Source organism: Ictidomys tridecemlineatus, chromosome 14, assembly GCF_052094955.1.
Source record: "Ictidomys tridecemlineatus isolate mIctTri1 chromosome 14, mIctTri1.hap1, whole genome shotgun sequence".
NCBI classification, from domain to species: Eukaryota; Metazoa; Chordata; class Mammalia; order Rodentia; family Sciuridae; genus Ictidomys; species Ictidomys tridecemlineatus.
This window is the reverse complement of record NC_135490.1, coordinates 56,112,818-56,139,710: the sequence shown is the minus strand read 5'-3', so window position 1 is coordinate 56,139,710 and position 26,893 is coordinate 56,112,818. Positions and strand designations below refer to the sequence as shown.

Here is a 26,893-nt window from a genome sequence, read left to right as displayed (position 1 = left end):
CAAGGCATAGTAGCACATGTCTAAAGTAGGAGGATCACTTGAGCACAAGAGTTCATGACCAGCCTAGGCAACATAGTGAGATTCTATTAAGAAAAAAAGGACAGAAAGAAAAAGATGGTTTAAGTTACTTACTACTCCAACAATAATAGTTTGATAAAAACAAATCCATAAAGGGCCTATGGGTTAATTATGAGTTGTAATATAACCACATATAATTCAATATCTAACTTTCCAGAGTTAAACAGAAATCAATTAAAGGTATTTGAGTTGGATATTTATGGACTTCCATCATCACCATAACTATCAATATCACAACCATTTATATCTATGTCCTATCCCCCACTTGTCCACTGGGTCAAAATTCCACAGGAAATAAGATAGTCACAGGTAATCAATCTCTCAATTCTTTCAGCTCTTTACTCAATTAGCTTCTCAGTGAGGTTTTTCCCAGACCAATTATTGTAAAATTACAGATCCCACTCACACTCGTCATTCCTTTCTTATATTATTCTCCATAGGATTTTCACCTTCCAGCATACTATACATTTTACTTTTTGTACATCTCTTTCCACTAAAACGTAAGCACTAATAGCAAAGAGATTTTTCTGCTTTATACATTGTTGGGATCTCTGTTAAGTATTTGTTGCATTAACACAGGGACGGCTGGGGATACAGCTCAGTGGTAGAGGACTTGCCTAGCATGTGCAGTGTCTTACGTTCGATTCCCAATCATCGCAAAAACTAACAGGGCTGGGGATATAGTTCAGTGGGAGACCCTGGGTTCAATCCCCAAGTTAAATAAATGGAGACAACTATGTCAAGGAAATCTGAACTGCCCTACCCATCTGGACCTCCAACATCCTTTATATGGTCAGTAAACCATATGAAGTTTAAACACACACCCTAAAAATTTTATTGCCATCTCTAACAGGAAGTAATATCTTTACATATCAAATTTATACAGAGAACAAGTCAGATCCAACCAGAAGAAAACTGAATATAGACTGAAGAAACCCAACACAACTTGCTAAACCACAGATACCAGGTTTTTTTCCCTAGACTTTTGTTAGGTAAACATGGAGTGTCTCGATGATAGGAATAGCAAAAGATCAGAAATGAAAGATAGTTCCAACCAACAGACAACCTGTCACGCATGCAGGGGGCGGAAGGGGCGTGGAAGCACAACTACAGACTGATAAAACTCCGAGACGGCCTACCCGCGGTCTGGGCTCCTCTTCCCGAGGGAACAGGAAAAAGAGACAGTCCGTTTCTACGAATCTCCCAAACAGCCCCGGGACCTGCACCAGAGGTCTGAACACCTCCAAGTGTCGGAAAAGCTTAAAATGGCATCCCCCGGGGTGGGAGGCTAAGGGAAGCAGGAGTGGCGAGGGTACGTTACCCTGAGAAGAGCCAGTTCAACGGGAATTCTCCAGCTGGAAGTTTTGTGGGACGCCAGAACACCAAGGCCTGTAACCTGGGCATCCAGGCTAGGCACCAAATCAACCAAATTCACTCCGGCGCTGCAGAATCCACATGGGAGTTTCACTGGCGCGCACCGTACACCTCAGCTCTGGGAGACCGTCTTTTCCCTGGCCCCGCCCCCGAATGACAGCGCTCGCGCGGCGTCGTAGCCCTCCCACCACAGTTCTTTCCGCTGGGGCTGGCGCGCCGTGGCACGCATGCGCAAATGTTGGATGCCGCTGAGCACGTCGGGAAGTGTAGTCGCCGTGCCCGTGCCGGTGAGCCGCCAGAGTCCGACATCCCGGCGGAATCCGTGGAAGTCTGAGCACTCCTACCACCCTACCCTTATTCCCATCTTCACACCTGTCTCGTCACCTCACACGCACGCTCCATCCCCACGCGCTGGGCTTCTGTCAGGGCGCGTCTCGAGGGACGGCTCCAGACCCCTTCATCCCTTCAGCTGGCTGTACCGGGGAGGCGGGGTCCACCCCCCGCCCCCCGCCGTCAGCCTCCCCGCCTCCTCCTTCCCCTCCCCGCTGGTGTCGGGCCGGTGCCCGAAGAGAGGCAGCGGCCGCAGAAGGGGCGGCGGCGGCGGTGGGCGCCGCAGGCGATGCCCCTGCCCCGCTGCTCCGGCGGGGGGCAGTGCGGGCAGAGGCGGGGGAGGAGGCGGGGGGCGGCGGCTGCGGCGGCTGCAGCAGAGGGGCCGAGAGCTGGCGGCGGCGGCGGCGGTCGTGAAGGGCATCGGCGGCGGCGATGATGGCAGAGATGATGTGAGTGCCTGCTGACTGGGGACCCCAGTGCTGCGGAGCCTGAGGTGGGCGGCCCGGCTGCGTGCGGGAATGGGAGGCCCGAGGGTGGCGGAGGGATGCTGTGTACCCAGTGCAGAGCCGGGAGCCGCCGTCGCCGACGACGACGACGACGATCGGGCACAGGCCAGAGCCATGGGCTTCTAGTGGATGTGGGGGTCCCGGGCGGGGGCACTGCAGGCTGAGGGGCGTCTGCGATTGTTCTCAACACCCCTCCCCCACCCCACCCTGTGTGTCTGTTTGTCACTTGCAGCTGAAGATGGAAAGAGCCAGGCGGAGGGGAGGCGGCGGCGGCCGCGGCCGTGGAGGCAAGAATATAGGGGGCTCTGGCCTAAGCAAGAGTAGACTGTATCCCCAGGCCCAGCACTCTCACTACCCCCACTACGCTGCTTCAGCCACCCCTAATCAGGCTGGGGGCACAACCGAAATCCAGGAGCTGGCCTCCAAACGAGTGGACATCCAAAAAAAGAGGTTTTACCTAGACGTGAAGCAAAGCTCCCGGGGCCGGTTCCTAAAGATAGCCGAAGTCTGGATAGGGAGAGGCCGGCAGGACAATATCAGAAAGAGTAAGCTGACCCTATCCTTGTCTGTGGCAGCGGAGCTGAAGGACTGTTTAGGGGACTTCATCGAGCATTACGCCCACCTGGGCCTGAAAGGCCACAGGCAAGAGCATGGCCACAGCAAAGAGCAAGGTTCCAGGAGGAGGCAGAAGCACTCAGCACCCTCCCCGCCAGTCTCCGTTGGGTCTGAAGAGCATACTCACAGTGTCCTCAAAACAGACTATATAGAGAGAGACAATAGGAAATATTACCTAGACCTAAAGGAAAATCAGCGGGGTCGCTTCCTAAGAATTAGACAAACCATGATGCGGGGAACCGGCATGATAGGTTATTTTGGCCACAGTTTGGGCCAAGAACAGACTATTGTCCTCCCAGCACAAGGAATGATTGAGTTTCGTGATGCCTTGGTTCAGCTGATTGAAGACTATGGCGAAGGGGACATAGAAGAACGAAGAGGTGGAGATGATGACCCACTTGAACTCCCAGAGGGGACTTCTTTCAGAGTGGACAATAAAAGGTTCTACTTTGATGTGGGCTCTAATAAATATGGAATTTTCCTGAAGGTAAGTGAGGTGAGGCCACCTTACCGTAATACTATTACTGTTCCATTCAAAGCTTGGACAAGGTTTGGGGAGAATTTTATCAAGTATGAAGAAGAGATGAGGAAAATTTGCAACAGCCATAAAGAAAAGAGAATGGATGGCAGAAGGGCCAGTGGTGAAGAACAAGAATGCCTCGACTAGAGTGAAATTGAACTCCATCAGGCAAAATTTAAAATCATAAATTGGCTAAAAGTACTGATCCATAATCATTTGAAGAAGTTTTTCCTCTTTTTTGGCCCTTTGTTATTAGTAATACCTCTAGTAGTTTATACTTCAAGAAGTCTGATTTTCATGTTATGTTATGCATAGATCACTATAATTCTTATGGGAATTCCAACCTTCCCAGAGCTAAATAGTTTAGCTGCTTCAACTGCTCCAGACTATTGAAGTATGCAAATCAGCACAAAATGTGACATTCTGACCTTCTAAATATCATAACTAAGATTTATATTGCACTATGACATAATCCTGAAAAAAGATACATATACTTATTATGGAAGTGTGATTTTCTATTTAACAAATTTCCAAAACAGTATTCCATTCCTATATTATTAAAAACTGCTAAGCTTACCTGTAGGACAGTTACCACAGAAACAGAATCTTATATCAAGTATCATCATTATATTTATTTATAAAAGAAAAAATAGAAAAATATTGTCCATTGGATAATAATATTGAACAGTACCATTAAAGGATCAAATCTTATTAGATAATTAAACCTTTAATATTCCTTAAGAATTAACTAGAGTATTCTATAATTTTCAAATTTTGTGGTAACCCTACAGTTTACAGTTGCCATATCAAAGCCATGGGAGCATTTTAATTGGGTATCCTAAGCTAGTTAAAATCTTATCTTCACTTCTGTTTGTTGTACCACATAGTTGTATTGATTTTCCAACTGTTCAGGAATTTCATTTACATTACAATTGAGTGGGAGGCTTCATCCAGTGGCTTTGCTATGGAAATTTTGGTGTTTTAGCATTTCGTGCTAGTTTGAAGATTGTGATAGGTTTATCCCTAAAATATGTCATGAATTCAAGGTATTATATTTTATGAGTTTTGTTTTAACTACTTCAGAGGGGTTGGTCACCAGTTATCTAATATAAAACTATATCTGTAATAATATACTTCAGTAGTGCTTTTGGAGTTGCCACCCTTAAAACCACATCAAGCTTCCAGTATAAACCAAACTTTTACAGGTGTTTTAATTCCAAAAGGGGAAGTAAAAATATTCTTCCTAAAGACTTTAGAATACAATTTTTTTCCTGGGAAAATATTATTTGAAAATTAGATTCGTTGTAAACATATTTGAAAGGAAAATTCAGGCATTTTCCAAGGTGCTCTTTAAGGTACTTAAAAGAGGTTTACTTTACACAAGACTCATCCCTTTACCTGTATTAAAAATTACTTTCCAGAAAGTGCCACATCAATTTTTCAACACCTAAGCAATTTTTAAACAAGTGGATATAGTGTATATGTGTACCAACCCAACTTGTATTAACTGAAATTTCATCTGTTAAGCTTCATTTTATTCTGAATGAAATTGTCTTTTATCTTGGCTTTTATTCACCTCCCACATAGTAAGTTCATATAATCATGTTCTAAGAGCCAGAACACTGATTTCAACCCCCAAATATAGCTCTCATTGATGAGAGCTGGCTGCATGGATTGAGGTCAGAATGTAGCTCTTTGATAAGCTATAACTCAAAATTATTTAAGTTTTTTCCTTCAGACTTTGTCTCCAAATGCATTTAAGTTTCTAAGAAAACTTTAAGGTATGAATTGAGAAAATTTTATTGGTTTATGTCACATAAGAACAAGTGATCAGTAACTCAGACATATATACTGGTATTGGTTTGCAGATTATATTTCACATTTCCTCAAGCAGTATGAGGAATCTCAGTTTATTATAATTGTGGATCATCTGGATCACTATGGAACAACTGAAGGTTAGAAGATGATGTTAATAACTAAAGTTAATAGCACATGGTGGGTGTTGAAACAATAAAAGTAGCAAGGATTTTTAAACTGTAAAATAACATAACTTTGTAGGCTTGCTAAAAATATAGTTTTTCGTTTATGAAGGAGTGATGTGCACTTGAATTACTGTACTACTGATTGTTATTGCTGCCCATCATAGTGCCTATTAATAATCAACCTGTCAGATTTTGGCAAACTGGAGCTGTGAATATTACAAGATTTGATTATTCCTATCACTATTGCTATGAGTGTATGCTCTCTCTTAAAACCTTCATTTTAAAAATATTTATATCCATTAGGATTAAATGATTTCTTTTTTGGTCTGATAAGATTTGAGTATGTGTGTGTACATATACATATATATGTATATATACACAATACTATGTCAGACTTAAATATTTTAATTCATTGTATATAAAATTATTAGTTTAATTTTGCTTTAATTATTTAAGTAAGGAATTAGTTAAGCAGCCAAATTTTCTGCCTTGTATGTATACTTCAAAGTTTTTACCATCTCAAAGCTGCAAATTGGATAGATGGATATATACTGGCAATTGAATATACTCTTAGAATCATTAAGGCTTCTACCAGTCCTTTTGTTTCACTTTTTCATAGTTAACATATTCATTGAGAAATGAAAATAATGCTATGATTTTTGATACTAAAATTTCCCAAGAATTCATTAGCCATAATTAAGCATGATCCAGTTCAAAACTCTGGTATTAGGACATGTAATGCCATGTATCTTATTAAATAAGCTACTAGTCTTATCTGTGCAATATATATTTTATTGTCATTTTTAACGTAAATGGAGCTGCAAGTGTACATGGTATTCCTCAAAACAATAGGATCTTTGCCTTGAAGACATTAAACTCTTAAGGCAACTGGACGTTGAAGTAAAAAATGAGCATTGAAGTTAGTAACCAAAATTACTTGTTCACTGCATAATGCTAAAACACTGATGATGTTTGCACATAATAATCCAGGCATAATGTGGTACAGACTCAAACTGTAATAGTATAAGCTAATAGTATGAAATTTGGAAACGGGTTCCTCATAATTGTTGGCAGTGTGCTCCTAGCAATTGAAAGCAGCACTAATTTGTTGCTTATATGCAAAAGATGCAATGTATTATAAAGGTATTAAAGTTCTGCCACATTTTATAATTTTCCTTATTAAAGCCCCAAACTGCCATGTCCCTTAAACTTGAGTCAAACACAAGCATATTTGCACTAAAAAGAGCATGGCCAAAAAAAAAAAAAATGACAGGGTGGAAAAGCTAGTTGGAACCTCTTGAAAAAGTTGGTTCTAATAAGAGAATTTCACATTTGTCTATTTGAAAGCTATATGGTCCAGGCAGACAATCTGTCAGTTCACTAATTTAATAATGCACTTTACCTTTTGTATATAGAAGATGTACATTTATGCCACTTGACAGGTGGGATGTGTTCCAATAACTATGTAGTTAGAATCTGTAGGGTGATCTCTTGCATGAATATGTTTGTGTTGGAACTGTTGATGTAACAGGTTTCCATTAAATCAGTGTAATGGAGAAGGGTAGAAGATGCTTTTGAAATAAATCCCAATACATTTAACAAAGAATTTTAAAGTAGAGTTCATATTTGTATTCTTAAAGACTATTTCTAGTCCAGATTAGTATTGCAGTTCAGACTGTATCTATTTGAAGACACACCCTCCATAATACTCTGAAAGTTAATTCTGAGAATTTTTCCAAATTAAAAAAATTTTAATGATTCTGTTTTATTCTGATTCAAGTAACTGATAATAAGAACTTGATTCTATACTAAAGTTACAAGTATGGGTTAGCTGATATTTTTTAAACACTCAGACTAAAGAAATAATGTTTCAAGTTAAAGAAGTGCAAAGAGCCTAATAAGTTACTAAAATAAATACAACAAATCAAAATTTGCAAAAGTACTAACCCTTCGCCAACTAAAGAGGGTATTGGAGGAATTAGTTATCCTTCCATCCTAAAAACTTCCTAAGATGTACATGTGAAAAGTAGATAATTGTTGCTTAATAATAGGTTGTATGTACTTTACTGAAAACACTGTGTACTAACAATTCATCAAAAGTGTGCTATATTTACTGCATTCATTTTATATCTATAGATAAGAATACATTATATAGTCATCCTATCTTAATATAATCATGTATTTATATTGTAATTTTGCAAATATTTTCAGTAAAATAAACATTTATCTCAGCTGCACAATTTGAAGAGGATGAAATTGAAATACACCCTCAGATACTCATTTTTAATAAGCAGCTACCATTGAAAGCTGATGTATGTATTGTCATTCCTTTAAATTTTGTTTTATAGTTATTTTAATATTTAAATGAGTAAGATTTAACTTGAATTTTTGAGTGGTTTTCTAAAAATAATTTTTTCATGTGTGAGATATTTTTGTCCTGCTTATTTCCAAATGTCTTTCACTGAAACTATGAAATCTTATTCCAAGCTTTATGTGAGAGCTTTGCTTAGTCACCACTTTAGTTTGAAATCGTCTTTACCAAAATACCAAACACCTTTGGCAGAATATTTAACAAAGAGAAGTTGACACTGATTCTATGCCTATAAAATAATGCAAGTATGATATTTATCACTGCCAGATAAGATTCTTAAAATCTTTCTGAAGATTCCTTAAAGATTTCTTGACTTTCACAGAGAAATGATGAATGTTGGCTAGCCCATGAGGGAATAAAGATACTAGCATGCTGTTGAGACAATCCATAGTCCACAACACTATAGCAATGAAGTACAGGAAAAATGTGTTTCCCAATTTAATATCAAGTGAATATTGTGGTTTTTAGATCACAGTAAATCTGTCATAAAGAAAATATACCCAAATTTATGTTAGGTAGGTTTTAGAAAAATAATAGTATATTTTCTTGTATGATGGAAAATATCAGCCTATGTTCTTACTTTGACATTACATTTTAAATCATTTAAATTTATTTTAGTAGTGGATTCTAATATTTTTTTAATAGGGAAAAATATGCATATAGTACAAAATTTAAATGCTACAGATGGGTAGACAATGAAAAGTAGTAACCAATGTTATTCAATTTCTTGTGTATCTTTCTAGAGTTACTCTGCATATACAAATGTTTATATACATAAATTATTCTTAAACATACAAATTAAAACATATACTTTCCCATACCTTGTGGTATTACTTTAGATCTGGCATTTAAGGGATTGTTTTTATTTAAATTTATTTAAATATCATACTTGACCTAGTTAACATGTCATTTAATTTACATTATATTATTATTACACCAACAGAATGTCAAGGAAATTTTGAATAAATTCCTTTGGTAATTACTTAAAATACAAATATATATATATATATTTTAATTTTTAAAATTTACAAATATTCAGATTAGACTACTGTTTTCTCTACCCTATTCTTAACCATCTTGCCTTTCTATATTCCTCCTTTTCTTTCCTCAAAAAGAAATTTTGGGTCTTTTTTCCTAAAGTAAAACAGTTTAGGAGTAGCAAGATATTAAATGATGTAACCAAGTGTAATTTTAAGCTAACTACATTCTATAGTGAGAAACACTCATATTAAAAGCTTTAACAAATTGTAATTTTCAGTTTTTACTAATCCTGTTACTATTATTTTTTAATCCAAAGACCTTGCCATTGTAAGAGCCAATGAGTATTAGAACTATATTGAAAGATTATGACTTTTGTAATCATTTGATTATTAATATAAACCTTTTATCTTAATAATATGAAGGGTATAAATGACTGCATCAAATCCAAGTATATGCAAAGAAATAACATTGGTCCTAATTGTTTAAAACATCATTTTTATTATTTTTTTTTATTAAAGAACCCAGTATCTGTCAGAAATCCTTGCGATCAGAAGGTGATGATTTGGAAAAAGAGTGAAAATGGAGAATTTGAGAGTTAAAAGTACCTTCTCCATTCTCTGCTGGAAGAATATTAAATTAATAATGTAATTGTATTAAAATGAAGTTAGCATTATTACTAAACCTGAAAATAAAAGCAAAATTACTTTAATAATTTCCTGAACTATCCCTCCCCCCGCCATATCATTTTCTTTTGATCTGGCTTCCCTACCCCATTACTATCCTGGGGATCTAATATCCAGGACCTCATGCATGCTAGGCAAGTGCTATACCACTAAACTACACCCCCAACCCTCAAGTATGCATATTAAGATCACTTTTATATTGATCATGAAAAAAATATTATCTGAAAAATTAAAGATCCCATACTTGACCCCTTCAATCTTATAAATTAACGTAGCCAGAGTAAAAAATACAAGCCAGCAGATGTGGCAGCTCACACTTAAAATCCCAGTGACTCAGGAGACTGAAGGCAGGAGGAATGCAAGTTTGAGGCCAGTCTCAGCAATTTAGTGAGGCCCTAAGCAACTTATCGAGATCCTGTCTCAAAAGTATAAAAAGGCCTGGAGATGTTGGCTCAGTGGTAAGCACCTAAGTACAAAAAAAAAAAAGAATACGATTAGAAATTTTTTTTAATGTGGATTAAGAAAGAATATTTTAATGAATTGGTATCTGTAAATTTTATAAAAATACTATAAGGTGGAAAATTGTAAGGCAATGATTTAACTTTTATAATAATTTTTCCATGATTGGTGGCATTATTTTCTGTTTATCAAATGAGAAACATATTATTAGAAGACAGGATGCTCATAAACATACTTAAAATGCATAAGAGAGTTTGATTCTTTTCTTATTTTTTATTGGTGCATGATAATTTACATAATAGTGGGATTCATTATGCCATATTCTTACATGCCCAGAACATAATTTAATTAATCTCATTCCCTAGTATCTCTCTTCTTTCCCTCCCCTTCCTCCCCCTAATCACCATAATCTGCTATTCTCATCTCTCTTCTATTATTTTTTAATTAGTGCACTATAATTATATACAAAAGTAGTATTCATTTTTTGTATATTCATACATGAACATATCATAATTTGGTATATTTCATTTCCCCTCTACTACTTCCCCATGCCCTTCCCTTTTCCCTCCCTCTCAATTCCCTTCCTCTTCTCTGTTGATATCCCTTCTATTTTCTTGAGATCCCCTTTTATCCCCCACCCCTGTAGTTTCCATATGTAAGAGAAAATACTTGATCCTTGGCTTTTTGAGTCTGGCTTATTTCACTTAGAATCGATCTTTTGATTATGAATAACTCATTCATCTTGATCATCATAATCATTGATTATCCTTTACAGAATCTGTAGGGTTGACTTAAAAAATCTCCAGGCATTTATTTGTTTAAACTTAAAAATGCTATGTTTGTATATTTCTCCTTATTTAAAGAAGGGGTCAAAAAGGAAGGTAAATTCACTTTCAAGAATGAATTTTGGCCAGGCATGGTGGTACACACGTGTGATCCCAGGAAGGTTAAGGGGGAGGCTGAGTCAGGAAACCAACAAGTTTGAGGTCAGCCTGGACAACTTAGACCCTGTTTCAAAATAAAAAGGGCTGGGGATGTAGCTTAGTGATAGAGTATTTACCTAGCATGAGCAAAGCACTGGGTATAATCCCCTATACTGCAAAAAAATTTTTAAAAGAATGAATTTTGCTTGAATTTAGGCCAAAAAAGTTACTAATTCCCCCATCCCTAGTTATGAGTTTTCCATATTTGTGTTTTCTGGTAAATTATGTTTTCCATATTTTACCTTTTTTTAAGTATCCCTTGTGAAAAATTGCTTATTCTTGAGGCCAGTGATATCCACCAGTAAATTAAGGTATAATGAACTAGTGCTGCTGCATCAAAGTTACTTTGTTATATGAAGAAAATAACTCATTTTAAATGGACTATATAGTTTCTTCCTTAATATTTTTTTACTTATTTCTAAGATTGAATAGCAATTGTCCGCCTTCTCACCTTCTTATACTTAATTTCTGAAAGAGCTGTTCTATTCACAGTTTTCATTTATCTAGGAAGTAGCAGGGTAAAGAAAAAGGAAAATAAACCCTAAGAAATATCTAAAAGTTAGAGTTGCTCAAAGAGGGGAAAAGGCTTCTACTGATTTTTGTGTTTATTGGACTAATGGTATAAATCTGATTTTAATCTGCTTCAAATCAGAATTCCTATAGTATTTCAAGTTACTATATTCAGAAATATTTAGCATGTTATTTTTTTAGGGAAAATGGTTCTGCAGGATAATACTCTTCTTCAGGATTTTACTTATTATTTGTTATGGATTTGATGAGAATTATTTGTTATGGATTTGATGAAGTTGTTACACAGAAGGAGCAAATAGAAAAATCAAGTAGTGGCTAATGATTTTGTTTGTATATAATATATTAATCTAACAGAAATGAGAGGAAAAGAGTCATTCTCAAAACTAAATATTTATTTCACCTTTAAAAGAGAGTCTCAGAAAAAGCAGTAAGACCTAATTCCACCAATACTGGACTGACTCTGAGTAAGTCATTTAACTTCTGTTGGGTGGTTTCCTTACATGAAGAAGGAACAACATTGGGCTAGAAGCTAAGGATCCCTCTTACTCTAAAACTTTTAAAATTCTGAATCATTAGAGTGTGGAAAAAAATTAGATGAAGTATATCACAATTGGAAAGTATAAGAGATTCTCTTTATATATTAAAAGCAACTCTAATAAATCTGAAAACTGTGATGATACCCAAAGGATTAACACAGCAATGCAGTTCTTAACATTTATGGATCTCTTTACCCAACACCAAGTTATTATGTACTAACTGCAAATCTTACATATACTTTATTTTTTAAAAGAAATATTTTATTATCTATACAAAGTCTCATCCTTGGAATACTGTGTTACTGAAATATCCATGATTTACATTGCTAAACAGTAAACTACAACTGTGATTGTGGTGGTCCCTAAAAATTAAGTACTGCATTTGGTCCTTTTTTCTGTGATCATATTGAATAGCATACCTTTAAAATGATGTTTAACAAAGAACAACAGGAAAGACACTGATCTGTGAAATGTTGTTCTGTTTTAGGAGGACCTATAACTACTAGGGTTTGCAAAAATTAAACATCCTAATGCTTAATTGTTTAGTGTGGAAAAACAACAAAGTCTGATGATTGAGAAAGAGAAACAACACACAGGTTTTTGTGATGGAGGCATTTATTTAGGTACCCCAGTCCTCTGCTATACGATGCTACCATCACTGTCTATAGAAAGTAATAAAAAAAAAAAAAGGCACCTTTCTCCCCAAAGCTCTTTTTTGGTGTCTACTTGTTTATCAAACAGTTTTTAAGAGTAATCTAAGTGAATTTGAAATGGATATGCACATGTATTTTGATTATTTCAAAAACAAGTATATACATAAAATCCCATTACTGAAATATTCCATAAGACAAATAATCTTTGGCTAGTAGTATTGACAACAGCAATTTGATTGGTCTGTTTTCAACAAATTCTATAGAATGAATTGGCTGAGGTAGATTATTTTTTCTCTTTTCCCTCTTCTTAAAATAGCAGATACATTTTATGTTCTTGATTGCTTCTCTTTACTGCTGTTTGAAATCTAAGTGGGATATGAAAGAATAGTTTAGTTTGGCAGTTGCTGTTTTGCAGAGATTTTCTTTAGCTTCCTGTCAAACATTCCAAACAACTTTACCAAAAGAATGTTATCTAAATGCAAAAACTACCCAGCTAGTTGAAACTACAGAACCAGAAGACAATTTAGGAGTAAGGATAAGAATAAGTTCAGACACCTAGATTCAGAACATACTTTATAATTTACTGACTTACTTCAAACATCACTGCATTTCATTTCTAGATTCTACAGACTAGCAGTGTGATTTATGCCAAATGTTTGAATTCCAGTAGGAAAAAATCCATTATTGCTTAGTGTATACTCCAAATGAGCTATGACATGCTATAGTCAGGTGTAAAAATAGAATCTGAAATTTCCATCAGTCTAACAATCTCTTTTTCCCTCCCCTACAATGTAACCTATTGGAAAGTGGTTTAATTACTCTCACCTCTACCAGAGCCCCATTTCATCATATTTCTTTCTCAGATAACAATTGGCTCATAATAAAGACTGGAGGGCTGGTGTTGTGGCTTAATGGTAGAGTGCTTACCTAGCATATGTGAGACACTGGATTCGATTCTCAGCACCACATATAAATAAATAAAAATAAAGGTCCATTGACAACTAAAAAAATATTTTAAATTTTTTTTTAAAAAAGACCGGAGCTCATTTTCGAAATTTCAAAATCCATAGACTATAAGAAAGACATCCTGCTACTTAACTAATCTCAATACTCTTATCATATTTCTATATAATAATTTAAGATGAATAAGTAGAAAACAGATTTCACTTGGAATGATAGGAATTGGAAGTTCAGTTATTCCCCACTTTTCAGTACACAATTGATCTTCAGAAAACTATTTTTACTATCATGATTGACAGGTAATTTTAGAAATGAAAAGTTGCTCCATGATTTGCTTTTTTTTTTTTTTTTTTTTTTTTTTTTTTTGGTACTAGGGATTGAACCCAGGGCGCTTTACCAATAAGGTAGATCGCCAGCTCCCTTTCTTTTATTTTTTGTTTTGAAACAGGCTTTCCCTAAATTGCCAACACTGGTCTTAAACAAGACTGGTCTCAACCTCTCAAGCAGCTGGGATTACAGACATGCCACTGCATCTGGCTATCATGAGCATTTTTAAAGAGAAGAGGGTAATAAAAAGAAAAATCAATTAAGATTTGTTAATAAGTATTATTGAATACTTTGTACTAGGCATTTCTGGGCCACTTTTATCTACTATTTCTAATCCTCATAACAACCCCATTATCACTCCCATTTTCATGTAATTTCCAGAGGCTTAGAAACAGGTTCACTGTTTCAGAACTAATATGTTCTAACCAAAATAAACACCAAAGCCAAAGATTATGCTCATTCAGTTAAGCCAGGCTGCCTTTTAAGATTTACTGTGAAAATGATTCCCCTCCAACTCTAATAAAGCACAATCTAAACCCCCCTGTCATTGTCATTCTAAATAAATCTGCCTTAGATTACTGGGAATTATTTTATCAAAACTACTCCCTATGCACAGGACTGTCACACCAAGAGACATTTGCTTATACAAGAATTTATTCAGCCGTTTAAAGTTGCTGCTAATAAATACAACTTATTTGATCTTCAATATAGTTTACAGATTGAATCTCTAATCCTGATTAACTTCCAAATAAATGCCAGTCATTTTTAAAAGGGATCAGATGATAAGACTGCAGATGGATCATTCCAATTTTATTTGTAAGGGCAAAGAAGAGACAAATTACTATTCGTTGTGGGTCTACGATACAAATGGCTATGTTAAATTATTGGAAATAAATTTTATCAAGATTATTGAGAGTTATGTTTATTTCACACAACTTTTTCCTGCCATCTTAGTGATTTCTCACAACCTTCCTGCCATGGCTTCCTATGTCATTCTGTTCCTTTTCATATTTAATTACCAAGTTTCCTCCTCTTTCTCTTAACTCCAAAATAAACTGGGATAACTGCTTTACTTACAGATATATATTTTTCTGCATTACTCCAGGACAGGACATTAGTGTGAATAAGAGCACGTCTAGGGTATGTTTAACCATAGATTGCTGGCCCTCAGCTCCAGAGTTTCTGTTCAGTAAGACTGGTAGGGTGGGGAGAGAACCAAGAATTTGCATTTCTGACACATACCCTGGAGAGTGGATGCTGCTGATCTGAGGACCATACTTTAAGAGCCACTGTTCTAGGCTGATGAGCTACAAAAGACAAAAAAGGAAACATTTTTGGTCAAAACAACTGTAGTATCTTGGTAAAAGACTCTGTTACTTATTCTGCCTTGAGAATTTTACAAATCTTAAGCAACTTTTTTTTTAAAACATTGACTAGAGTTTTTCTTCCCTTTTCATCCTTTCATCACATTTAACTTTCTGATTTCCTCTCACTTTTCTACAGCTATCTTGAGAAAAATCTGGTAGCATTTAATTATGAAAACTTACATGAAAAACTTACAATTTAAATGTATGGAGACAAGCATATTTTTAATTTAATAAGTAATTTTGGCATATAAATCTTTGTAAAGGAAAGTGAATAATTTTAGTAAATCTTAGTAAAGGAAAATAAATTGTTAACCAAGTTTAGTGAATATTAACTATTAGAACTTGAAGAGACCTGGAATTACTTTAGCCCATTAATTTTACATTTTGTGACACATAACCTATAGCTCAAATGATTCAGAAATTACTAGAATAGTGTAAAAATAGAATCTGAAATTTATTTCAGGGCAAGTAAACAAAATTTAAAGAATGCTTAAAATGCTAATTATCTCAAGACATAAGTGATGAGAAATATATAGCTTCAAAGCATATAGTATTTTCACCATCTTCCTATATCCTTCCTTTGCAGGATGGAGGAACTATATACTACACTGTAGATATGGTACTTTCTTAGATCAACAGCTGGACCCACTGCTTTAAATTTAGAGATATTTCTCCTGAGGATTCATTGAGCATATTTTTGAAAACATATCATTTAAAAAAATTTATGTTTGTCAGCCTTGTAGATATTAGATATTTGTGTTAATCAAAATGAATAAAACCATGTTTTATATATAAATCTATATAATAAATATATAAGCCTCTTAATAGCTTTTATTCTAAAAGGGGATCACACCCCTTTGGAAATATTATATGAATACATACAAATTTGTCAGTTCTCCAAGTTCATTCACACACACACACACACATATCTCTCTCTCTCTCTCTCTCTCTCTCTCTCTCTCTCTCTCTCTCTCATTACTACCCTTCTAGTTTCTACTGATTAGTACTGCAGAACACTGAAGCATCCTTAAGTAAAGATTAACTGCTGACATAGAAATAGTCATGAACTCAAAAGGATCATTTGTAACTTTTTAAATTCACTAGTCTGTTTGCATGGAAGCTATGATATAAATTTAGATTAAAATTTTTAAGTTTTAGAATTTTGAGTTGATGTCAGAATACAGATTTATAGTAAATTTCAGCTCAACATGAGTGCACACTTCAAGAATAAGACTTCCCTGTTTCTGTAATTATTTAAGGCAGAGACTAGGTATGAAATTACTATAGGGTATATAAGGTAATTAATAATTCAAAAAAGAATTGTTACTACCTCAAATTTTTTTTCAACTCAGACTCAGAATTTATTAGGAATAGTACTTGGAACTTTTGTATTCGGGTCTATGAATTTATGACTTTGAATAAAGAAGACTTCAAATTTTTTAGTATTAATCTGGAAACATTGCCAAAAAAAAAAAACCCTTTTTTCCTACTCCTAGAAAAACTTGTTTTCAAATTTCCATGAAATTTACTAATTAAATGAAGTAGTTAAAAGTGTATTCATGCAATTTGCCCTGAAATTTTTTACTTTTTTTGAAGAAATTTTTCACTATTAATATTTTTTCAGAAAGGACTATGTGAAGGGGTTGGAATTATGGCTCAGTGGTAGAGCACTCGCCTAGTACATGTGAGGCCCTGAGTTCAATCCTTAGCACCACATTAAAAAAAAAAAAAAGAAAAAAAGAAACAAAATAAAGGTATTATGTCCAACTACAACTAAAAAAATGAATATTAAAAAAGGATTATGTGAAGAAATAAATTTAGTATTTATGTTGCTATTTCAAAAGTTTCTGCATATAGGTCTGTTTAAAAAGACAGATTGGAAAATCAAATTATTGGATATTGTTAAACTTAGTTTTTAAAACAAATTTTTAGTTGTAAACATACACAATAACTTTATTTTATTTATTTATTTTTATGTAGTGCTGAGGATCAAATCCAGTTCTTCACACATGCCAGGCAAGTGCTCTACCACTGAGCTACAACCTCAACCCCTAAACTTAGTTTTTATTTATAAAAATCCGTATTAAATTCTGTTCAAAGGTCAAAGCATCTATAATATTTAGCAAACTAGTTTCCAAGTAAATTAATTTTTTTTGGCAAATAATGCATGTGATGCTCTCCTTGTGAGTTCCAAGGCTTTGTAAAGCGCAAAAAGGTAATAGTAAAATCTAAATCCAGGATGTAGTCTGATCCAGTATAAAATTTAATTTTCCATGACAATGTCCACTGTGTTTCCTTGTCATTTCTTTCAGCATTCATTCTTTTGTGTGATACAGTTCAAGTGGGCAAATGATTAAATAAAAATTGTACTCCTCCACTCAAATATTATACAACTAATCCTTATCTATATGATTTTTACATAAAGTATAAAGAAAGCCTTGTCCTGTCCCCACTTTCTTGCCCTGAAGAAGTAATGGCAAATTGGTTTCACCATAGTTGTTACTACAGTGAATTAGCAGTCTTAAAGTGCTGTGTAGAGAATTTAACTCTGCATCTATAGGGAGAGAGAAAACAGCATTCATGCCAGACATTTGATATTTATCATCCCTGCTTTAAAGCTGTTAAAGTTCTTGTTGAAGCTCTAAAAATTTCAAGTTTAGCCAAAGAGCTGCTGTACTCAACAGCACAAACTACCATGTGACCCACCTAGAAAAGTGTCTCTTCTAATACTTCAGAGATTGTTTTAACTTGACAGTCCCTCCTTTATACAGCACAGAATCTCTACTACGCCTCTGAAGAATCAAAGAATCATGACCATGATGATGTCATCAAGGATACCTTTAATCATTAAACTTTATATTTGCTTCTAATGAGTTCTCACCATTAAATGACATTAATTAATAAAAGGACAGCATTTTCTCCCCTTAAAATTTAGTCTAATGATACTCAGACATTACAAAATGTAGGTTCTGGTCCCTGTCACCAGAGATTCTGGTTTGTTCGGTACTGAATGGGGTTCAGAAATTGGCATTTTAATTGTCTTGCTCATTTTCATATAAATGTGGAACTTTGACTTACATATCATTTTTCCAACTGAAATTGCTTAAGTTTTAATACTGTCTCCATGACACCATGGGTGGTTGGGTTTTTTTCCGTTGGCAGAGGGAGGGGAAGAGGTTCCTGTATTAACAATGTTTAGGTCTCGCTTTAAACAGAGAGGCTAAAGACGTAAGTCCAGGTATTTAACCCAAGATTTTATACTATTGTATTGGCTAGCCTTCTAATGATTACTGAGAATGCCAGTTTCTCCCCAACTCAAGCTGAAGTTCAAACTGTTCTTATTTGCCATATAACCACTGGTTACATCTCCCTTTATTTCACAACACAAACTTTCTGAAATTTCTCCAGCCTGAATCAAGTGATTGATTCAGTCAATCGACTGATTGATTGAATTGATTCAACTCAGTCTTTTATGATTTGACCCTTTAAATATTAAATAATGATTTTTCTCAATCTTTTATTATAAAATTTTTATTTCTTTAGATATAAACCTGTAATTTATTAGAAGTAAAATGATATCCTTAATCAATTTTTGAATGCCTCACTTCTAGTGCTGTTAATTTTTTTTAATTGTGGCCAAAAATACATAACATAATCAATCTTTTTAAAAATATGCAAAATGGTTTCTTAACCCATATCCTCTCAATAATAGTTTTTTTTTGTTTATTGTTATTTCACTCTTATATAAATCTTATCTCCTGTACTGTTATAATTCTTACAGGTGAAAAACATTTTTACAATTACAAAGCAATTTGTACTTATATTAAGATAAAAGATCCTTATAAACTTTTTGATTGTAAGTGAAGGATATTTTATCCTGAAAGCTTTCTGTTGACTTAAGGGGAAAATAAGAACCTATTTTCCTGAGATCTGGAGGACTCCAAATGAATATTTATACTTTCTTGCTCATTTATTTGTTTGTTGAAGGTTGGAGATTAGAGTTACCAGAGCAAGTAAGTTTAAATGCTAGAATTTCTGACTTTTTTTTTCTGTGACTTTTTCCTATGTACATTCTGGTTTTCCCATAACACATAATTTATACTGTAGACTGGACATTTTTCTAGAATTTGACAATATCAGTGTTCACTAGATGATTTCAAAATCTTTGCTTAATTCAGAATCAAACTGTTTAGCTTTAAATAGATAGATGCATAATTTGGAAGGAAATAGTTATAAAATAAAAATATTTTTCTGCACATGAACTGTTTCAAATATTATTTTCAAAATCATTGGCAGTGAGAAAAAACACCAAAAACATTTTTAAACTTATTTTTCAAAAGTTTTTTTTCAAAACATTTTCTTCTTATTATTAAAATTTTTCAAAGAAATCAATAAATTTTAAAATTCTGCAAGCAATATACATCTAAATACCCAAAAATGCTATCTTATGAGTATACTGCATATCATCTTGCCACAGGAAAAAAAAATTCTACCTTTTCTTGACCTTACTTACTTTGGAACTACTGCAAAAACTCGTTGATCATGACCCTTGAATAATAATAACTGATTCTTCATTTTATGAATTTAATAATTTATAATGTCAATGTTATGAGTTTTCAGACAAAGGGAATCAAATTAGAATCATTTTGAATATTTCCATGATTTTTGTAATACTCAAATTTTTCTTTTAACACTGCTGGTTACTTTAAAGAGAATTCTTTATTATTCCTTTGATTTTCATTTAAAAATTAGAAATGTTTTCTTAGTAAGGAAGAGGGTGGAAATCCCATAAGTTGAAGAGATTTAGTGTAGAAGTTGTGGGTGCAACGGGTTCAGTAACATACTAGTCAATTACTCTTCTTCTTTTCAGTGCTCCCCTCACTATCTTTCTTCATTGTCTCCACTATCACCCTTAAACCACAGAAATTCATTTAGTGTCCTGCACTCATCAGAGCACATGATGCCAGGACCCAGAACTTAAATCTTCCCTCTATTTCTAGTCTCTAACAAAAGGTAGGCACTAATATTTTACCAATAGGAAACTTTATAAAATATTGTGCATTCCAGCCTGAAAAGTTCCCCCAAATTCTGAGCCATTGTTTCATAAATTTTTACCTACTTTGTCACTTATAAAAAAAATTCGATTACTTAGTATGAAGAATGCCTACACAGTTTATAATAATTAAAGTTAGTTTGAATTATTGTTCTTAAAGGATTATTAAACAGTACTAGTATTTAATAGAGTCTTTGGGTCATTCCGTATCTGTGTGATTTGGTTTTTTTAATCACCATTGATTGTTTGACTTTTTTTTTTTTTTGGTACCAAGGATTAAATTCAGAAGCAATTAACCACTGAGCCACATCTCCAACCCTTTTTATTTTTTATTTATTTTGGGGTGGTGGATACCAGGGAATAAACTCAGAGGCATTTGACCACTGAGCCACATTCTCAGCCCTATTTTGTATTTTATTTAGAGACAGGATCTCACTGAGTTGCTTAGTGCCTCACTTTTGCTGAGGGTGGCTTTGAACTCGTGATCCTCCTGTCTCAGCCTCCCAAGCCATTGAGATTATAGGCATGCGCCACTGCACCCCACTTATTTTTGAGACAGGGTTTCAATACGTTTCTTAGAGCCTCGATAAATTGCTGAGACTGGCTTTGAACTTGCAATCCTCCTGCCTCAACCTCCCAATCCACTGGGATTACAGCTGTGCACCATCACATCTGGCTGGACTCCTTTAAAGATCCAAATACTGCATTTAAAGACAGGCCAAGCTGTTATTTAGCCAAGTCTTGTGGTGGTGGTTGCAGGGGAGGTACCTGTTGTCCCAGACACTTGGAAGGCCATGGCAAGAGGATAACTTGAGCCCCAAGTTTGAGACCAACATGAGCAACGTAGCAACACACCTCCCTCACTAGTTAAAAAAAATAAAAAGAAGGAGGAGGAAGGAAGAAGACATACCAAGCTAATAATTCATGCAATACCTTCCATTAAGGTGAATTGAATCTGATTTGAGATATATTACATAAAATCTATATATTATTTGATAGAAATGTTTTACATGGAAAAATATCAGTCTTAGGTAACCCAGAACTTGATTTTTAAACTGGTTTTTAATAACTCTAAATGACAAATTAGTAAATTTGTTAAAGGTAACTACAAACTGAGTGTGAATCCTGAAGTACCAGATTTATACTACAATTATTAAAGCCAAAAGTTTAGTTGTTTTATTATTTGGGTTATGATTTCAAGCATTCATGGAATTTTAGAAAACCCTTTTCATCTTGCCTTTGACCTCATAGTGTGCAGAAGTGTAGTTTGGAGGTCTGTAGGACCCTATGTTACCCTTGTGAAGCCCCAGATCTGTGCTTGGGACTGACCCTGGGACAAGTCATTGAACCTCTTTGGATCCTAACTAGCTTATCTGTCAGTTGAGATTAGCCCAGAATAGTTGATTTCTCAGAAACCTGTCAATTTCTGTTATCCCTGGAGTCAGCAAAACTTCCCCTAAGATATCTTCAATTTCTTTATGTGGCTTTTTCTCATTTTTCTCCAAATTTTTGTTTCACCTGACAGTTATTAACCATCCTGTCCTTCTTGGCACCCTTCATATTTAGTTATATCCATTTTACAGAGTTTCAGTGTACTATTTCTCTAATTTATCCAGATCCTTGTTACACTCCATTTGTGTGTGTGTGTGTGTGTGTGTGTGTGTGTGTGTGTGTGTGTGTGTATGTACACCAATCTCTTGGAACTAACATAAAGTCTAGTTGAGCATGATATACATACAGTCAGTAAGACTTATCCTTTGACTTTGTATACAAGAGCTTTAAATTGGCTGTTCTATCAGTTCCAAAAGATTTATTTAGATATGCAACCTAAATCTTGTTAAATATATTTTTAAATTTAGTTTCCCGTATGAAAACCCTATCTTCTTAACTTGAATTTAAATTTAAAACCAGAGACTGTATATTTCTCCTTTTCATACCCCTCTATACCTAACACTGGACTAATTCCTTAAATCATCCCTCTTAATTTAATCCCCATGGTTCCTTTTCCTCTTCCTATTCTGCCTTTGAAATCACAGTATTCAACAGACAAATCTAAGTGGGAACAAATAGAAATAAAAGTGACCATTTTAAAACCTGATAAGAAATACTAGTCATTTTTGTTTTGAAGTTAATATAAACTAAGGTACAGTTTAATGTGGAGTCTTTTGTTTCCTGCACATCCTGAAATTTACTTCAGAAATGTGTTTGTTTCCTTTACTTAATAAGTGATGCTGTTCTTCTATTCATTCAGTGAACATTAGGACTAGGCATACAATTATTTGCAAAAGATAGATATTTCACTGCTATTAGGTTTAAGTATGGCCTGTCCAAAGTTATTTGATTAAAAGCAGCTTTTGGAACCTAATAAAACTGACATATTTTTCATTCAACAGATATTCCACTTTTCCTCCATGCCAGGCAGTGTGCTTGTATATATGAGAATGTTTGAAGCTATCTATTATAAAAAGCTGCATTTTATTTTCCGTTTAACAATTTATCCTTTGAATATTATTAATTATCTGTATGTTGTCATAATGCTCAAAATATGATAGTGCAGACTTAGAAAAATACAATGATAACTATTTCAAAAAATAATTTTGTCTTTCCCATTCCAAATCTCTCTTTATGTCCTCAGATGAAAATAACACTTCTGTTTCATCTCATGTTCTCATGTGCCTTCTGTGTTCAAGTGGTAATGAGCGCCTAGTTTAGAAATGATTTTATAATCATCACTTTTATAGCCCCATTCAGGCTCATCATGAAGGACTTTTTTGGGAGTGGGGGTATAGGGGATTGAACCTAAGAGTGCTTTATCACTGACCCACATCCCCAGCCTTTTTTTTTTTTTTAAGACAGGTTCTCAATCATCCTGCCACAGCCTACCAAATCACTGGGATTACAGGATTATGCCCCCATGCATGGCTTCAGATTCCTTTTTTCTTCACAGCTGAATTTACAAAATTCCATCAGTGTTGTTCTCAACTATGATGACTATCTCACCAATGTCTTAGCCAAATATTATAAGCCCCATTCTACATTGGCTGTATTAGTAAATCAGCGGTTGTAATAATTTTCACTATAGAGCTGAAGACCATTAGTAGAGACCTGAATTATAGGTACAAAAGATTGATTTGTCTTGAAAGTTTTCTCATAATTAGTCATTAACTATGAAATCGTTTCTTTCTTTTTATTGTACCAGGGATTGAACCCAGGGGCACTTAACCACCGGGCTACATCCCTACCTCTTTGTATTGTTTATTTTTTTTATTTTTTTTTTATTTTTTTATTGGTTGTTCACAACATTACAAAGCTCTTGACATATCATATTTCATACATTAGATTCAAGTGGGTTATGAACTCCCAATTTTTACCCCAAATACAGATTGCAGAATCACATCGGTTATACATCCACAATTTTACATAATGCCCTATTAGTAACTGTTGTATTCTGATACCTTTGAGACAAGGTCTCACTGAGTTGCTCAGGGTCTCACTAAGTTCCTGAGAATGGCTTTGAACTTGAGATCCTCTTGCCTCAGGCTCCCAAGACACTGGGATTACAGGAATGTGCTACCATGCCTGGCCTGAAATATTTTGTAATTAAAGGTAAAAATAATATTAAACTTTAAATTATAATAATTTACATCTAATTTAAAATTATTTTCATATTTCACATATTCTATCTCATTTTATCTCAATGAAAATACTAATTTAAATTATTTTAGCCCCATATCACTATCCCCACATCATAGATGAAGAAACTGAGGCTCTGGCAGGGGAAATTATTTGTTGTAATCACCTGGCTACCTAATAAAATTTCAGGGTTTGGTAAAAATTATGCATGTTGTTATAGCTAATTTAAAATGTTATTTTAAATGTATTCTAGGCATTTTCTTATTTTTATCTCATCTTTAGGCTCGCTTCTGCCCTGAATTCACACTGTTCATTCCCTAATAGAAGGCACAGTATTTGTTACATTGGTGCACATGTCTGTACATAAATCATTTGCTGGATTCTAACTATATACATATCAGCCTCTGCCTTAAATTCTTGAGTCTTTGACCCTATGTGCTTTAATCTCCCTGCCTGAGCTTTCCTCCTTAGCTAGTGTTTCAGAACCTGATCTCTTTCTGTCTTAGTATCTAGTCTCTGCATTGCAGAGTAGCCCAGAAAAAATTTTACTACTCAGAGAATTTACTTCATTTGTGAAGTTTATCAATTAAAAATAAACTAGTGAGGCTGTGGCTGTAGCTCAGTGGTAGAGCACTTGCCTACCATATTTAAGGTTCTGGATTCAATTAGTGAATCATTTTCCTATACTCCTACAAGCAAGAGATAAATGACCACATAATAAGTAGGAAGCAGGCTTTTTCAAAAAACTATTTGGAAGGAATATTCCAGGTTTTTATCAAATTAACTCAAGAACCACATCAACTTCCTTTCCATCATTATATGGCAATTAAAGTTGTTGATGAAGACTAGAGCACTACAATATTCCCATTCATGCACACAAATTCAATCATGTTCATTATGTCGTATTTATTAGAGCAGAAAATCAAAATAGCACATATTAGAAATGTTTCCATTTCAACAGGGTTAACAGCATTGCGATTAAAACTCTTAAGAGGAAATTTCATTAAATAAATGACCTTGCTCACTGGCTTTTCCAGTTAACCATGTTTTTGTAGCATCACTGGGGAATCAGCAGGCTGAATTCTCAATTCTGGCATGCAGATTGAATTATTCTGATTCAATATTTTAAGCCCTAAAAGTTGTACTCACAGATTAGCCTAATCTGTTATGAATTATCATGTGTTTATAAATTATATATTTGTAAATATAAAAAGATCAATATGCTAAGATTATCAAGGAGAAGCTTCATAAAAGTTCTACATTTGCCTTTGCTATGGCAGATATAAAACAATAATTATTATAACCTACTTCCTCCATTCACCCCCTTAAGCAATAGCAATAATTTCAACTGTATTTTCAGTTACTATCTCCCTGCAGAATTATCTGGCCCTATGTGGCCTACTATAAACTAGTAAATAGCACAGATTTTGGCATCAGCCAGTTCTAAATTCAAGCCCAAACTCTCTCATTTATGTAATTTAGGTCAATTTGCTTAATTCTACATTTTACTTAATTTTGCACTTACAATTAACTTAATTTTACATTTTTGTTCCAAAAATGTACTCATACAGCACTCAATTTATACTTATTGATTACCTGCTATATGCTGGGCAATATTCTAGATCCTGTGGGATTGTATCAATAACAAAACAAAACAGGCTTCTCGACCCTATAGGACCTGTGGTCAACCAAATTCTTTCAAAGAAGAAAAGCTTTTTTTTCCCTTTTTTTTTGTGTGTGTGGTTTTGGGGATCAAACCCAGGGCCTACCCACAGACTAGGGAATATCACACCATCATTTATTCCTGGAGGAAATCATAACTGCTTTGTTTCTATTTTTAAATAGATGATCATTATTAGGCAGTCTGCAGGATTTAGGAATCATTTTCCCCAGTGCCAAAAGAATTCCATTCACCTATTTTCTAGTATTGGTGTGGGTATCTATAATGACTTGACAACCTGGTATTTTCTTGTCTATATCTGTCATCAACTTTTTTTCCTGAAGGAGTCTTCTTCATCCTCATTCATAACAGATGGGGAAAATCCTAAAAATGTTATGTTCAAAAATCATTTAACTGTTCACTATAGAATATGAACTCGATATTATTAAATGGTTCTTCCATTACCCACTGTCTGCTTCTTCACTACTTAGCTTCAAAATCAGTGGACATATGTGGGCTTCATCAGAATATTTTTATTTTCATCTCTCAACTGAAAGTTTTCCTCACCTGTTTTTTTTTCTTAAATTGAAAACGTTATTATAAGATGATGTTTTAGCCCATTTGACTCTTAAAAAAATAGGTTTTGAAAGTGAATGCATACTTTAACCCTTGGTTTCAGGATAGTAAGAAACTATTATAATTTAGGCCCTGTCATAAAGAGAATCATACAGACTATAGTCTTTTTAAAAACTATTTTTTTAGTTGTTGATAGACCTTTATTTTATTTATTTATATGTGGTGCTGAGAATTGAACCCAGTGCCTCACACATGCAGGCAAGTGCGCTACCACTGAGCCACAACCCCAACCCCTAGACCATAGTATGTGTGTATGTATGTATGTATGTATGTATTTATTTATTTGTTTATTTATTTATTTATTTTAGTTGTGGATTAACACAATACCTTTATTTTGTTTATTTTTTTTTTATGTGGTGCAGAGGTCGAACCCAGTGCCTCACACGTTAGGCAAGCGCTCTAACACTGAGCCACAACCTCAACCCCCCAGACCATAATAGTCTTAACACTTAGCTTTTTCGCTTTCATATTTGAACAGTATTTTTTCTATTTTCTTACACTGAAACTCTGTTTTCTTTTGGTACTTTTGGACCTTTAAACCTCTCAACTCTCAGAAATGTTAACTGAAACATCTCATCATTATCCATTCTATTGATTGCATAAGTTTTTATTGTTCACCCTAAAGAGGCAAACAATGTCCTTAGTGTCATTGAGT

At 34.7% G+C, this 26,893-nt stretch overlaps 2 protein-coding genes across 9 annotated transcripts in view; one reads left to right on the top strand and one right to left on the bottom strand.

Moving 5' to 3' along the window:
- The window catches only part of Wrn (WRN RecQ like helicase), a 142,235-nt gene extending 140,581 nt beyond the window's left edge, over positions 1 to 1,654 (bottom strand). For 3 of the 7 annotated variants that reach the window (XM_078031156.1, XM_078031159.1, XM_078031160.1), the window contains exon 1: positions 1,400 to 1,652. The gene's annotated coding sequence lies outside the window, so the exon portion shown is untranslated. Of the gene's footprint in view, positions 1 to 1,399 lie in introns of all 7 variants that reach the window. The other 4 variants (XM_078031155.1, XM_078031158.1, XR_013430403.1 and 1 more) reach the window with 3 other exon arrangements.
- Positions 1,655 to 1,716: 62 nt separating this feature from the next.
- The window catches only part of Purg (purine rich element binding protein G), a 38,283-nt gene continuing 13,106 nt past the window's right edge, over positions 1,717 to 26,893 (top strand). Inside the window, exons 1-2 of one of the 2 annotated variants that reach the window (XM_078031164.1) lie at positions 1,717 to 2,231; positions 2,521 to 3,390. In XM_078031164.1, the coding sequence (XP_077887290.1) occupies positions 2,527 to 3,390 (864 nt within the window). In that variant the 5' untranslated portion in view covers positions 1,717 to 2,231; positions 2,521 to 2,526. Of the gene's footprint in view, positions 2,232 to 2,520; positions 14,799 to 26,893 lie in introns of those variants that run through there. The other variant, XM_078031162.1, reaches the window with a different exon arrangement.